This window comes from Epinephelus lanceolatus, chromosome 7, assembly GCF_041903045.1.
Source record: "Epinephelus lanceolatus isolate andai-2023 chromosome 7, ASM4190304v1, whole genome shotgun sequence".
In the NCBI taxonomy this organism is placed as follows: domain Eukaryota; kingdom Metazoa; phylum Chordata; class Actinopteri; order Perciformes; family Serranidae; genus Epinephelus; species Epinephelus lanceolatus.
The window spans coordinates 23,301,653-23,315,882 of NC_135740.1; the positions used below are offsets into that span (position 1 = coordinate 23,301,653).

The following is a 14,230-nucleotide window of genomic DNA, read 5'->3' on the forward strand; positions in this document are numbered from 1 at the left end:
GTTGCTGTGGAAGCAAACACACTTACACTTTTAGCACAGTGAGCCTGAAAGTAAAAAAAAACACCAACTGCTGCATTGATTTCAGTGTTCCCTGAGACCAGAAATTTCTGGAGGGCAGCATATCATGCCAGTTTTCTAACCTGCGCCCTCCGTCAAGCCATTTTTACACTATACATACACATTTTATGCTGCTTATTCATCAGGTTGTCCATTCTCTTGGTATACAAATTGTAATAAGACTATGATTTTTGACAAAAGGCCAGGAGTTTGAAAGGTGCGCTTCGACTTAATCTCTATGAGATTAACTGCCTGACTCAGGAGTCACTTAGCAGTTATCATTCCCATTGCAATCTCATGAGTTCAGTTTGACACACACAGACACATACACATGCAGAGAGAGGACTTAAGACATTTTACAAACAAAATTAGACAACCTGGTGTCCTGCTCAGATTGTTTTAAAACTAAACACAAACATTCCACACACTGTGTTCATCAGTGTGTCCTCTCTCTCACGCTGATTTGGGTTTGTTTTATATAAGATATGTGCCTTAGTTACATCTCTGTAACTCTGTATCTCTTAACTCTGACCCAGGACACACTTACCAGTGTGACCTTTGGTTGCAGTTGGAGACGCACAGGTAAATTAGATCAGTTATTAGGTGCAGTTTGTCATACATAGACACATACACAAGACATTTTCTGTCTTTTTAAAAGCATTTTTCATCTCTTTTACACTTCTCTATACTTTTAGCTAGAACCTCAAATCAAACTTTACAGTGTTCCACATCTTTAATATCTCGAAGGCATTATTCAACTTTTAAAGTCAGCAAATCAGTTCCACATCTTTTAAAACATTATAGGTGTTATTTAACTTTTCAATGATATTTATACTAATTAGACCCTTTTCCACTTTTTCAGCTATTCCTATTACTTCACCTTATTCTAATGCACTTTCGGCGGCAATTCAGAATAGCATAAGCTCCTCAACAAGCCTTAATGAATTTGACAGCATGGGGTTGCATTCAGTTTTTCACAGAGAGGATGCTCAGTGTAGGACATTATACACAGCACTGAGTTATAGCAGCTGTCCCGGAGGTGATGTCAGAACTTAAGGGGTAAAGCAAAATCACTGATTTCTTTCTTAACATATCACACATGTAAAATCTGACATGTAAAACTTTGTTAATAGACTGGGAACTATACAGTACTGCATTGTGAATTTAGACCTTTAACCTACTTTTAACCATTTCTGTGTCCAGGATTTTTTTGTGTGGGCCTAAAATCATGGCTCAGTGACAGACTGGAGCCATCCTCATCATAACACCAAACCTACTACATAGATATTGCATCACTACTAATGGTACGTGTGCAATGTTCCATAGGCACTCTAAACTCTTTCAGTCCATTACATACATATAAAAATCTTTGTTGAATGCCATGGTTAGTGATGTCAGCAGTTGACTGTTAATCACCAAAAATATTTTTGACCAGTTAAGCATATCAGTCTATAGGTTCATTTTTCCATTCTTCAGTTTATTGCACTGTTCACCACCTGGGTCTTGTGGGACCTAATTAGCTAGCGGGGCTGCTCAGTTGGCACTTACAGCTTGTAACGCCTTCCTGAACGAACAGCTTTGCTCCTCCTTAGTTAAGTACTGTTAGATCTGTTAGTGCTGTTATCACCATCAGCTCAGTTATTGGTGTAAACCAGAGTTGGGTAAGGGTTACTTTAAAAGTAATCAAATTACTTTGAAAAAGTAACTAATTTGAAATTAATTTGAAAAGTAACTAGTTACTTTACTGTGTTACTCCCTGAGTAAAGTAACTCAAGTACTTTTAAGGTACCTTTGAGTATTCTACATTTCCTATTGGGCAATGGACCACAGGGCGCTAAGCCTACATTTTTTTGTCTCCAAAATTAAAGTTATGGACCACTTGCCCTTCACTGAGATCCAATTCTCCCATCACAGCCGTCACTTTGACCAGTAGAAACACAGAACGATCTGCTGCCGTAGACAACTGTATGACAACACCCCAGCATTTTTAATATTTCCTCTAGGGATGTTACCACACAGAGTAAAAGGGGGAAATGATAGTGTGAAACAGCAGAGGCGCTTTGTCAACCCAGTGAGTACTGTCATTAGCATCAAGCTAGCAAACAATGTTATGTCCTCATAATGGAGATGGACATACAGTAAGAAAATTAAAAAATAGTGGCTTTTACTCACCACAACTGCAGAGGCTACCAGCTTCATTTGAAACAGCGGCAATCTTTGTCAGTTGTTCTCCGTCTATAATTTTGCGCCCTACTTGAGTCATGCCCACCTCTATTTATTTTTCACCCCTCTCTCCAGTTCTGCTGTATTAACACCGGGTTCAATATATTTTGCTTCCATCTCTCTGCCCTGCTCTACTCTACTTCAAGGCTACTTAGCTTTCTCTCTACTCTACCAGTAGACTACCACATCCACCTGTTGCACAAAACACACACAGCAGTGTTTCCCCTAGGATGGAGTTGTAGCAGCGGAGGTGAAGCACACGCATGAAGAATAAGTTTCACATGCATGAAACTTTTTGGGATGCTTGCAAAGCACAGCCTGCTGGGATGTTTCTATGTATCTACTGGCATCAGGAGGGCTCTCTAGGACTAAGTACATAGTACATGTGTGCACAGTAATGAGCAGGTGAAATGTCTGTCTAGCTTACATATGAGGTGTCTCAAGATTTAGGAACATACAATTTTATTGAACATAATAAAAGTAAAAAGTCACTTGGCATGCTGCTGTTTTGTGCTATGACCTATTTAAGTGCTGGAACTTGTTATTTACGTGACAACGCCTGAACGCAACACAAGCTCAGCACCAAGCATGCTGTGTTGCGCTGCTCTGCGAGCAGCGTGTTTGTCTGTGAGTAACAGCAGTCTGTTGTTGGTTATTTACACAGTGTCCATAACAATAACTTTGTCAGCTGACAAACTGCACTGGGCTCGGGGTCAGGTTTGGTCAGGAAAATGCGGCCCGAGCCGCTCTAGCGTGATCACCTGTGTGTGTGGCGGAACTCGGCCGTGCGCGATACAGAGAGCAGAGGAGAATTGTTAATGCGTGACCATGTAGAGACAGAAATGACACGATGACATAACACCATAAATAGTACATTGTTATGTTATTACATGAAGCGTCCGTCGCGCAAAATAATATGACTTTAGTTTATGAAGAGGTAAGACAGAGCTCTCTCCTCTCCTCTTATATGCTGTGCCGCTCTGTGCTTCACTTGTGCTATGTAACCAATCAATGGGGGCTGTGGGCAGGACATTGTTACACAGTGTGTGCCTGTGACTTCAGGCAGAGAGACCACTGCATCACAGCCGAAGGAGCACGTTTTAAAATACATTTATTTTATCAATTAGTTATTAACTTTTACTATTTTTTAGCAACTTGCCCGATCGGGCAGGTGAGTTGTTAGTTTACATGCCCCAGGCAATCCGGCAATCGTTATTGTTGAGCGCTGAACACTTACTGAATTTGTTTCAAATTAAAAGCCCCATATAACCTCGGCGATAGAATTCCTCCATTTTCTAAATAGGCATTTGTAGGAACATTTGTAGGAACTTGGTTGTGGAGGATACAGTAGCTTGAATGTTTGCATACAGTACTTCAGATGAAGCTCCTGCCATCTGCTGGCGCTTTTTAGGTGACTACAACAACATTTCAGCTGGCACATGAACAGACAGTGACTCAGATGATAGTAGAAGTAATAAAAATAGGACAAGAATAACCCGATCACATCACACATGCTGTGAAAGACAACCGGGGATAATTGGTGTGGACCATCGTGTAGTGTGTCATGTCTGTCAGCCAAGTCACGGCACGATTTTATGACTCCACAATCGTTTAATGTGACATAGTGACTTTCAAAACGGGCAGAAAAGTTGTGTAGTGTGTACCAGACATAATGCAAGTCCTCCTGAGTCTGACCTGTCTGTCAGCGAGTCCTCCATCTATTGAGTTGTGGGGATTTTACTGACGATCCTGCGGAATGTTTTAGACTCCACCGTAGACAATGGCAGACATTTCTTCTACCACGTAGCTAGCCACAAGCTTCATGACTTCTTTCAGACTGATAGGTATAACGTTATCTCCATTATTAGAACCAAAAGACAGTCATTGCTGTTTTGGAGCTGAAGGACCAGTGTTCTAAAAGTAACGGAAGTAACTGATGTCTTGTTTGAAAATGTAAAAGTATTTGATTACTCAAACAGCAAACTAACGCGTTAGGTTACCCGATACTGCAAAAAGTAAGTTAGTTTGTAACGCGTTTTACCCAACTCTGGTGCTAACATAGTTAACAGTGCTAAAGGAGTTTTGCAGCTGAAAATGAAGCTGCATACTCACCATGGCTACCTGGGGGAGACTGAAGGGTGACCACAACGTATCGCTCCAACACCATGCCGTCACCAGGACGGTGTCACTAGCTGTATGAATGAACAGCACTGTTGCTAACTCCCATCCGACCTTGGTGATACACAGTGCAGAGTGGACAAGGCTGACGTTTACTAACCAGTGGAAACTGGAGGGCGGGCCGTGGACACTAAAGCCTTGTTTCCACCAAGCAGTACTTTACAGTTCTGTCCGGTCACTTTTTTTCCGTTTCCACTGTGAAAAGTTGTGGGTCTGTTGGGGCACCTTGCACACAGATCTGGTACTAAAAGGTTGAGCTGCGAACACTGCAGTCTGGGGGTTATGCAACCTCTGTTCATACTGTGGAGAGTTTTACTAGTAGACTATAACTATAAAATGACAGTATGACTTGCTGCCTCTAGCAGCAGCTATGAGGAAATACAGTGAGTGCTGGATGGAGCAGTCAACCCCGTGACAACAACCCTGCCCACATTTAAGGGTACTGTTTGCAGTGGTAACATTAGGGTCTAGGTTCCATGTCTGAAGGGTTACATTTGGTTCCAGAGGTACCATATCAAAAGTGTTTGGTGAAAACGGGGCTTAGTTTTCCACATGTTAACGTGTTTAGCTGCCTGTCTGTCAGCAAAGCCAGCAGAAAATAAAAATAAAGGAAATATATTTATATCACCAATCATTAAAATTTCACCACCCCTAAATGGAGTATTTCATGTAATTTTGTATTATTATTATTTTTTTAATTAGTCAATTAATTACTGGTTAATGGGTGTTGGGCTATTGAAAGCAAAATTAATTAAACTTACATCCCTAGCCACAATCATATAAACACAAGTAAAATGGCCGTCACTAATGTACCTTTCAGTCTTCAACCCAAATTGGGTACCCTGCAAGTTGGCAGTTACTGATGACTGCTGTTGGTGTGTGCTTTTTGCCAACGTTAGCTGTTGAACCGTGGGTGTCACGGGTGTCATCTGTGTTACTGTGCTACTGGGATAGCTGCTAACAAGAGTCTGTCACTTCGCAGCAGCTCAATCTTTGTTTCAGCTCCTTCAGAAGACACACCCCAGAGATCAGAGTATACTGCTAATATTTTCTCTGATTTTGAAACCTCATTTTATATACTTTGGGATTTTTTTAATCCTTAAAATTTGGCTTGGTAGTCAATAACACATTTTACTGTGGTGTGTCAGACTCATTACAAACACTTTTATTTTTGCTTTACCCACACTTAAGTGCTCTGTTCTATAATACATTCATTTTAAAATTATGTTGCGTCTCATTACTTGTATCGTAACTTTATTACATGCATACTATCTTTGTGTACAGACATAACCTTTCATAACAAATTCAGGGCATGAACCACTTGAAGCAGATCTGTCAAAATTTACCTTTGAAAGAGTTCTTGAGGCTCACAATGTGAGGATGGCTTGTGTTCATCAGGAGCTCTATCTCTGGGATTAATGCTGGATTTGTGGATGTCTGTTAAAAACAAACGAACAAATGAACACAAGAAAAAAAAACACTTGCATAAGAATGTTCCGGCAGAGGTGCCTGGCAGCAGACAGGTTAAAGATGTATGTCTGATATAGATGTCAATCAAATTGATCCTTTTGGCTGAATACATTGTAAGTAGGAGAGATACCCATAATGATTTCACTGTTGCATTCTTTGAGTAATAGCTTTCCAGTCTGGTGTGTGAGAAAAACGCAGAACATCAATTACTGATCCTCTCTGCGACCTGAAAAAAAAAGTATGCAAACAAAAAAAAAAGAAAAAGAAAAAAAAAAGCTAGCCAGGAATCGAGGAACGGAAGGCGTTATCTTAAACCTTTAAGACTCCTTGGCAAAAAGAGTAATTTTACTTAAAGTTGGAGTTGCTGTTCTACCGCTGCCTTTATCAGTTAGTCTGTAAGGTAAAGCAGCAAAATAGTTTTCTATGTTAGCTATGATATGTTTTGTTGCAGCGCTTGTCCACAGCAGTACATTGTTTGGCTTCCATGCTGGTAGTTTTATTGTATCATAGACACTAGCAAAGCAACACAGTAGAAACATCAGATAGTCGGACTACCGTGTTTACGTTAACTAGACATCTTTAACAGTTATGGTCATGGCTGAAAATGAAAACAGAAATAAACAAGTTTGCAGCTTTCACATAAGTCCCTATTTGATATCTGTTGGCAGTTTACTACCTGCAGAGTTACCGCGGTCATGGAAATTCTGGAAAAGTCATGGAATTTCTTAATCGCATTTTGCAGGTCTAGAAAAGTCTTGGAATTAAAACATTGAAAGCTTTGGAAAAGTCGTGGAATTTTGTTCTGTGTAATGAAATTAATTGTTACAACAATCTTAAATGGTTAACCTTCCTCATCATGTCACAGGCATAACCAACAAGATTGGAAAAGGCTGCTCTTAGTTTTCACACATTAACAGTTGGAGTAAAGTATAATCTACCATTATATTCTTGTTATAGGTTGTGCATTGTCATTACATTTTACTATGCGTCCTTGAAAAACCACAAAAAAATGTTGAAATTTTGTCCATGAAAATGCGTGGGAAGTGATTGTTAGCATGACGTCATGTTGATTCAGGCTATGGTCATACAGCCTTATAAAAATTATGCTTCAATAGGGCAAAGTGCGGTGAGGTTTGTGGACCGTTACCTGCTACAAAGAGAGAAATGTGAACGGCTCGTTTATCCTCTGACACGCCACATACCTGTGTGCTGCCATGGCTCGGTTGTCCAGGTACTACTGGGCAGTCATGACACCAGCGAAAGAGGAAATTACTGGACCTGAAGTCGGACTTCTCTGTCGCCGGTAAGCCGTTAACTTGCGCCGCAGAGCACTATGAGCCTCCACCGTATTCCTGTCTGTGACCCCTGTTCAACCCACAACCACCAGGATTTGCCTTTCCTTTCTGCTGCTGGTTGAAACGTGATAATAGGGGTGCCCCAGCGCCCACTCCACTAACTTGACGTGGAAATGAGCAGTAGTCTGGAAAACTGGCGAGTTTTTTTTTTTTTTTTTTTTGTGCTTTTTTTTGGAGGGTGCTCGTGCGCCCTCACATAGATTGCGCCCTGGGCGGTCGCCCACATTGCCCATGGCAAAAACCTTCCCTGCGAACGGTCCCTGACTGCGGAGAGAACAGAGCAGGCTTCTCCGGAGGTCCGCCGCTTTTCCCGGTCCCTCTTCTCCACCACACTTTGACTTATTCCCACCCAGCCGACAGCCTGGCCGTGGAGAACGGTCCCTAACTGCGAGGAGAACGGAGCAGGCTTCCCCGGAGGTCCACCGCTTTTCCCGGTCCGTCTCCTCCACACTTTGACTTATTTCCACGCTGCTGACAGTGGGACTTATATTCATTGTGCCGACAGTGGCTTGGAAAACTGCCCAAAACCGTGTCACACGGGGAAGAGAGAAGGCGGCTGGAGTTCCTCCAACATTTGCAGTTAGATTATCATATTTTTTTATTGACAAAAATATAGGCTGCTTCGGCTGATTTTTTTTTTTATGCGCACATGTGCCCCTAAATATTTTTTACAGTTCGCAGACACCTATTTTTAGTCGCAAATGCGAGTGAAACGTTCACACTGTCGAACCCTGAGTCATATTGTTTAGATATGGCATGTGACTTAGCTGTTGACTTGTTTTTTCTCCAAAATTGAAAAAAGAGAGGCAGCATGATGGAATGACTGGGTATGTCTCAGCCTCTCTTCCAGCCCCACATCTTTTGATACTTCTTTCCTGTTCCAAGGAGGAGGCACTTAAAGCCACTACAAGGAACTTTTAACTGGATATGCAAAAGTCTCTCTGTTCTGCTGATGTCTGTACGTGACCTACAACAGCAAATGAGACCATCGGTGTGAAGATAAGCTATTTCTATATAGTGTATATCCATACCTTTAGGAAACTGTGTACGGGTCTGTCCCAGGTCGCTTCTGGGACGAAGCGATTTACGGCACTCAGATGGCACACGTCATCTTACCTAGCTGCTTACATTTATAGTGACTCTTATAAATAGTTGCTATTCCTCCTCCTCGACCCGACGTCTGCGGGGAGTTAAAATAGCAGCAATCATCGGGTAAAAGTTCTGTGAAAGCACTGGACTCACCAACAGTCAGCCACGTATCAGTCACACAGAGAAAATCCAATCCTTGGGAAGTCAGGAAATCCTTCAGGATAAACGTTTTGTTCGCTAGTGATCTAGCATTTACCAGCCCAATCCTGGCAGGAGCCAGCGGGTCCACGGCGTTAGCTGTCCGGGGAGCCACACACAGAGGCTGCAGGTTGCGCAGATTCACCCTGTGGCAGCGGGGACGACGAGAGCAGGGGCCGCGGGGCTGGAACACCTCATCCGGGCCGACGACAGGTACCAGCCAGGCGTCGACAGGGTCCAGTGAGTGCCGAGAAATAAAGAGGTGAGGCACCGCTCCATACTCAGTCCAAGAAGCCGTGGAAGTGCTCGCCAAACAGGCCTTGAGCCTTACCAGCCGACCGCTGCGTTTACCCCGGCAGCAGTGGCGCTTACGCCGGAGAGGTGGAGCTGGGGCGTGGCATAGGTGAGCTGGGATCCCCAATAGGAGCGGGGGCAAAGTTTCCCGTCTTGTTGTTTCATTCATCCCCAAAACAAACACATGCGCGCGCCAGGTAAGCGTCTTTACGACAATCCGCGCTAGAGCTCATGGGAAATGTAGGCTTCATTCTAGCAAAACACTACCGCTTTTGTCCACAGGGTCGCCAAAATCAACTCAAAATGAAAGTTCCTTGTAGGGGCTTTAAGTCAAAAGTCTGGGGTTTAGAGAAGGCTACTCTTTAAGTTAGCTCTCTTTCTGGAGCTAAAAATGCAGATGTTTCCTAAACTCAAGGTTAACAAACTCAGTGTTTTCTCTAAACCTGCTTTCTGAAACAGGGCCTTGGACATATGTTTGATATTTTTCCATATAAATAGGAACTCTTAACTTACCTGATCCAACTTGATCTGTTTTATGAGATATGTGTCATCTCCCTTTGTGGCAACAACAGCATTTTCTGTTGTTTTTTGGAGTACGTAGCCATGTTTTTCCAGGGTGCTCTGTGTTGTCCCCATCTTTATTTCCTAAAGGCACACAAATGATCAAACCAACACAAACGTCATAGTTGTCTATACCTTGTGTAAGTGACATTTTTTATATTGTTGCTGAATATTGTTTTCCCATTTTTCTATTTTATATGTTAAAATGAAAAATCACATTTAAATTCAACATACAGACGGCCTCTTGCACTTTATCTTTTTGAGAAGGAGTCCATCAGTTTACAAAGCAACTCACACATATACACCCACAGAAGTGTTTTGATCCCTGTTTGATAACAACAAAATAATATGAAATCTAGCCTTTCACTGGGACAACTAAAAATAGAGCAATGTGAACCTTAGTTTATACTGAGAATTGAAAAGAAACTGCATATTAAGGTCTTGACTCATATAATGCTGTCACTTTGAATCATCCCTTCACAGCCTTTAAAGAGATGTTGAACTCATACAGTATTTCCTGTGTCAGATGGTGGAAATGTACCACATTCTAACAAGTTACATGTAAACTTAACAAAGAAAATACCTGTGAAGAAAGTCAAGGATGCAAGACTGTAAAAATTCCAGTATGATTCCCAAGATGTATTTTGTTAAGAAACATCTCATAACTGAGCTAAAAATTCTGTTGCATGCACTGCTAATGGCAGGTGAAAGCTACATGCTTACATTTGGTAAAAACCTGAAAAATATTCAGCAAGTTACAACAGATCAGTTTTATATTCTGCATCATTCTAGATAACATTAGAAACTTCTGCGTGGTGTTTTGTTTCTTTTGTTTTGTATATTTGTATGTAACGACAAAACATACTAAATTTTCTGTCTGATTACACAAAGAAAAAAAATAGAAATGTACAGTAATTTAATTTGCTAGATGTATGTGTATCTGATGTGCTGTGTGTGTGTGTGTGTGTGTGTGTGTGTGTGTATGTATGACAAAACTGTCACTGTATATTCTTCCTGATTTGCTAAAAGGTACACATTCTTTCCACACACATCCTGTTCTTACAAAAACAGTTTTTGTGTTCCTCATGTGGTTTCTCATAGTTAACCTCAGTTCACCTCAGGCTGCGAGCAGTGTACTGTGACCAGTTGTCTGTATGAATTAGTATTGAAATTAAATGTGGAAATGGTGGCACAGTGGTTCAGTGGTTAGCATTGTGTCTTCACAGCAAGAGGGTTCCTGGCCCTTCGGGCTTGAACCCCTAACAATTATAATTATAAAAATAATAACATAACGATAATACAGTAACCAAGCTCTCTTTTTATGAGAAATGTTTCGTCTCCCTTTGTGGTAACATTTTCTTTTTCTTCCTGTAGCATGTAGCCACTTTGTGGTACTCTGCTCTTTTCACAACTTTATTATTTCTAAATGACACACAAATGATTAAGCCAACACAAAGTTTTATTCCTAAATTATTGTCACCACACATTTTTTTTTTTTAGTTGTTGCTGAACATTGTTGCGACATTTTTCCATTTTAGAGAAGTTTTGAAGAATAAAGCATTTACATTTAATGTAAATGCTTTATTCCTTTTTGAGCCTGTAATACGTATTTTCCTCACAGGAGAAAACAGGAGTAGAAACCAAGCAAAGGAAGATGTTCACTGAATTATGGACCCAGAACTCTCAGATGATCCTAATATTAACTTATTAACCTGTAACTATTAAGGGTACAAAGGTTTCTAGAGCAAAAGTTTTTTCCAGCAACACTCACACATTTACAGCTTCTTATTTATGTTTGATAAAAAAACAAAAAAAAACAATAGAGAATAGGGCCTTTAATTTTGCTAATCAAAATGAGAACATACTGTGAAACATGCAAGTACTGTACATACCCAAATGCAGGAGGAGGAGACCCAACATCAGTGACTGAAGCTCCGCTCTAACAACAGAAAGTGAAAATGAATTTACAGTAAAAAGAACCCACATATTAAAGTCTCCACCCACATCATCCAGGCATTGTCCAATTACAACCTTGATCTTGAACACGCTGCGCTCTCCCTGCAAAGTGCATGGTGGTCTTTCTGATGCTAACACTATTGTAGCATCTTTCTCATCTGTAATGTATTCCTGATGGCCACTGTCTAAATCAGGAAGGTCTGTTTCTCCATGGACCTTGCTGTTCTTCCTGACTGGCTCTGAGGCATATAATAAAGAAAACTATGGACAACCAAAGATTTTTTTAAAATATTTGTCATAATTTTATCAAACCGATAGATCAAACCACATGCAGAGCAGAAATTCTGGGAATGAGAGAGTACTTCTGGTTATTTGGTAAGTTTTAACAAAGTGAGTGTGTGGTATACACACCCAGTCTGCAGTTAAACATTTCCTGATATTTATTCTGAAAAATTGAGATTGCAGTTAACAGTTAGCAAATGCATCCCTGATAGTTTCACAAACTGAGGCTGTAGTTAGCAATGCTTCTCTGATAGTTACATAAACCAAGGCTGTAGTTAGCTTAGCTTCCCTGATTGTTACACAAACTGAGGCTGCAGTTAGCAATGCCTCTCTTATAGTTACACAAACTAAGGCTGCAGTTAGCAATGCCTCTCTTATAGTTACACAAACTGAGGCTGCAGTTAGCAATGCCTCTTATAGTTACACAAACCAAGGCTGTAGTTAGCAAAGCTTCCCTGATTGTTACACAAACTGAGGCTGCAGTTAGCAATACCTCTTATAGTTACACAAACCAAGGCTGTAGTTAGCAATGCTTCTCTGATAGTTACATAAACCAAGGCTGTAGTTGGCAATGCTTCTATCATAGTTACATAAACCAAGGCTGTAGTTAGCAATGCTTCTCTGATAGTTACATAAACCAAGGCTGTAGTTGGCAATGCTTCTATCATAGTTACATAAACCAAGGCTGTAGTTAGCAATGCTTCTGTCACAGTTACACAAACTGAGGCTGTAGTTAGCAATGCTTCTCTCATGGTACACAAACTGAGGCTGTAGTAAGCAATGCTTTTCTCATGGTACACAAACTGAGGCTGCAGTTAGTAAAGCTTTCCTGATAGTTATACAAACTGAGGCTGCAGTTAGTAAAGCTTTCCTGATAGTTATACAAACTGAGGCTGCAGTTAGCCCTGTAAGGCCCACTGTTGTAAAATTACAACATCACTTTTAGCTGTCCCAAAAACAAACTTGCAAATGTTGTTTTTTTAAAGACCATATTTACATAGTCATTAGGTCCTATTGTTTAGCCTTGCAATGCCATTGTATGGTAAATGTGTAAATAGGTCTGGCCATCAGGCCATGAACTCATACAACTTGCAAACTTTCCTGGATGTACATCTCCCTGTTTCACTTAAGTATATCAACATTGAAATAAGTAAAATCTGTGAAATATTTTTTTTTGTGATTGACAATGTTGGGTGAGGATGGTAGTCAAAATAGCATATGCGCCTTGCACATTACATGGGGACATTGCACTTCTCAAATGTTCAAATATGGTAAAATACTTATTACTACTAGAAATATAATGTATTTGATGATTTACAATTTCTAAATATGTTTATTTGTTCAGACCAGATTTGAGTAATTCTGGATGAATTAATGATTTCTTGTTGTGGTATTTCAAGTCCTTTCAGTAGCAGTATTGTGTAACTGTGGCTGTATTTTATCAGTTAAAATACATATACATTTCTGGGCTTTGTTTGTTTGGTCAAATATCTAAAGCCAGACACTGGTTGTGTAGGATGGTCACTGTATGGCTGTAGGGGCAGGTGTGAATGTTCTTGACTGTGGGGATGTACAGTAAGTGGTCTGGGGGGTTGTATGTATGGTGCACTGTTCTGGACTCTGGGGATGTAAGTGGTTTGGGGGTTCCTTTTAGTATGTTAACTAGAGAGTACATTAGGCTAGCCAGACAGTATTGTGCGACTTCAGTCGAATGTATCACACTATTAGGATTCATTTGCACCAAATCCTACACGGAGGTTGAGAGGCCTTACATTGTGGGTACCTATAATAAATACATGGGTGGTGTGGATTTGTTGGACTCATTTGTTGTAAAATAGCTAGGGATGCACCGAATATTCGGTAACCGAATATATTCGGCCGAATATTGCAAAAAAACACACATTCGGTATTCGGTGGAATAAGTTAAAAGCAAGGCCGAATAATAGCGGCGTGTTTTGATAACGCAATCAAACAGCGTGCCTTGACAGGCGGAGTAAAATGTCGGCAGCACGCTGTGCGAGCAGCCTACAGATTTCAACCAGCAGCAGAAACGAAAGGCGAATCCCACCGATTGTGGGTTGAACGGGGGTCACAGACACAGACAGTAATGTATTCCTGTCAATTACGGCGGCCATTGGCTTACCGGTGACGGAGAAGTAGGCTCCAATAATATCCTCTTCTTGGCGTGTGGACTGCCCAGAAGTACCTGAACAGCTGAGCCAGCTGAACACAGGTATGTGATGTGTCAGAGGAGAAACAAGCCGTTCACGACCCACAAACCTCACCGCACTTGAGGGACTGTTCTTTAATTTTGAAGGGACTTATCAGGGGAGGAGGGTGGCTGGTTGATTCTTATTTTATTTATTTATTTTATTTTGATCCCCCCCCCCATGTTAATCACTCATTGATGCTGTTTTTGAAGTATGAATAAGTCAATAAGTAATTTATTCCACTGAAATATCATTGATGTATTATAGAAAAGTGATTTATCTTTTTATAAATGACAAAAGGCACATCTGTCTCATTTTCGCTGTGGTATCGTGATACTACTGAGAACCATAATATTT

The 14,230-nt window shown here is 40.8% G+C and overlaps 1 protein-coding gene across 2 annotated transcripts in view; it reads right to left on the minus strand.

Annotated features, from left to right (window-relative positions):
• The window catches only part of LOC117260752 (uncharacterized), a 44,586-nt gene that overhangs the window by 12,149 nt on the left and 18,207 nt on the right, over positions 1 to 14,230 (minus strand). For both annotated transcript variants that reach the window (XM_078169331.1, XM_033632826.2), the window contains 3 exons: positions 11,318 to 11,364; positions 9,378 to 9,509; positions 5,805 to 5,895 (listed from right to left, as the gene is read on the minus strand). In XM_078169331.1, the coding sequence (XP_078025457.1) occupies positions 5,805 to 5,895; positions 9,378 to 9,500 (214 nt within the window). In that variant the 5' untranslated portion in view covers positions 9,501 to 9,509; positions 11,318 to 11,364. The remainder of the gene's footprint in view (positions 1 to 5,804; positions 5,896 to 9,377; positions 9,510 to 11,317; positions 11,365 to 14,230) is intronic.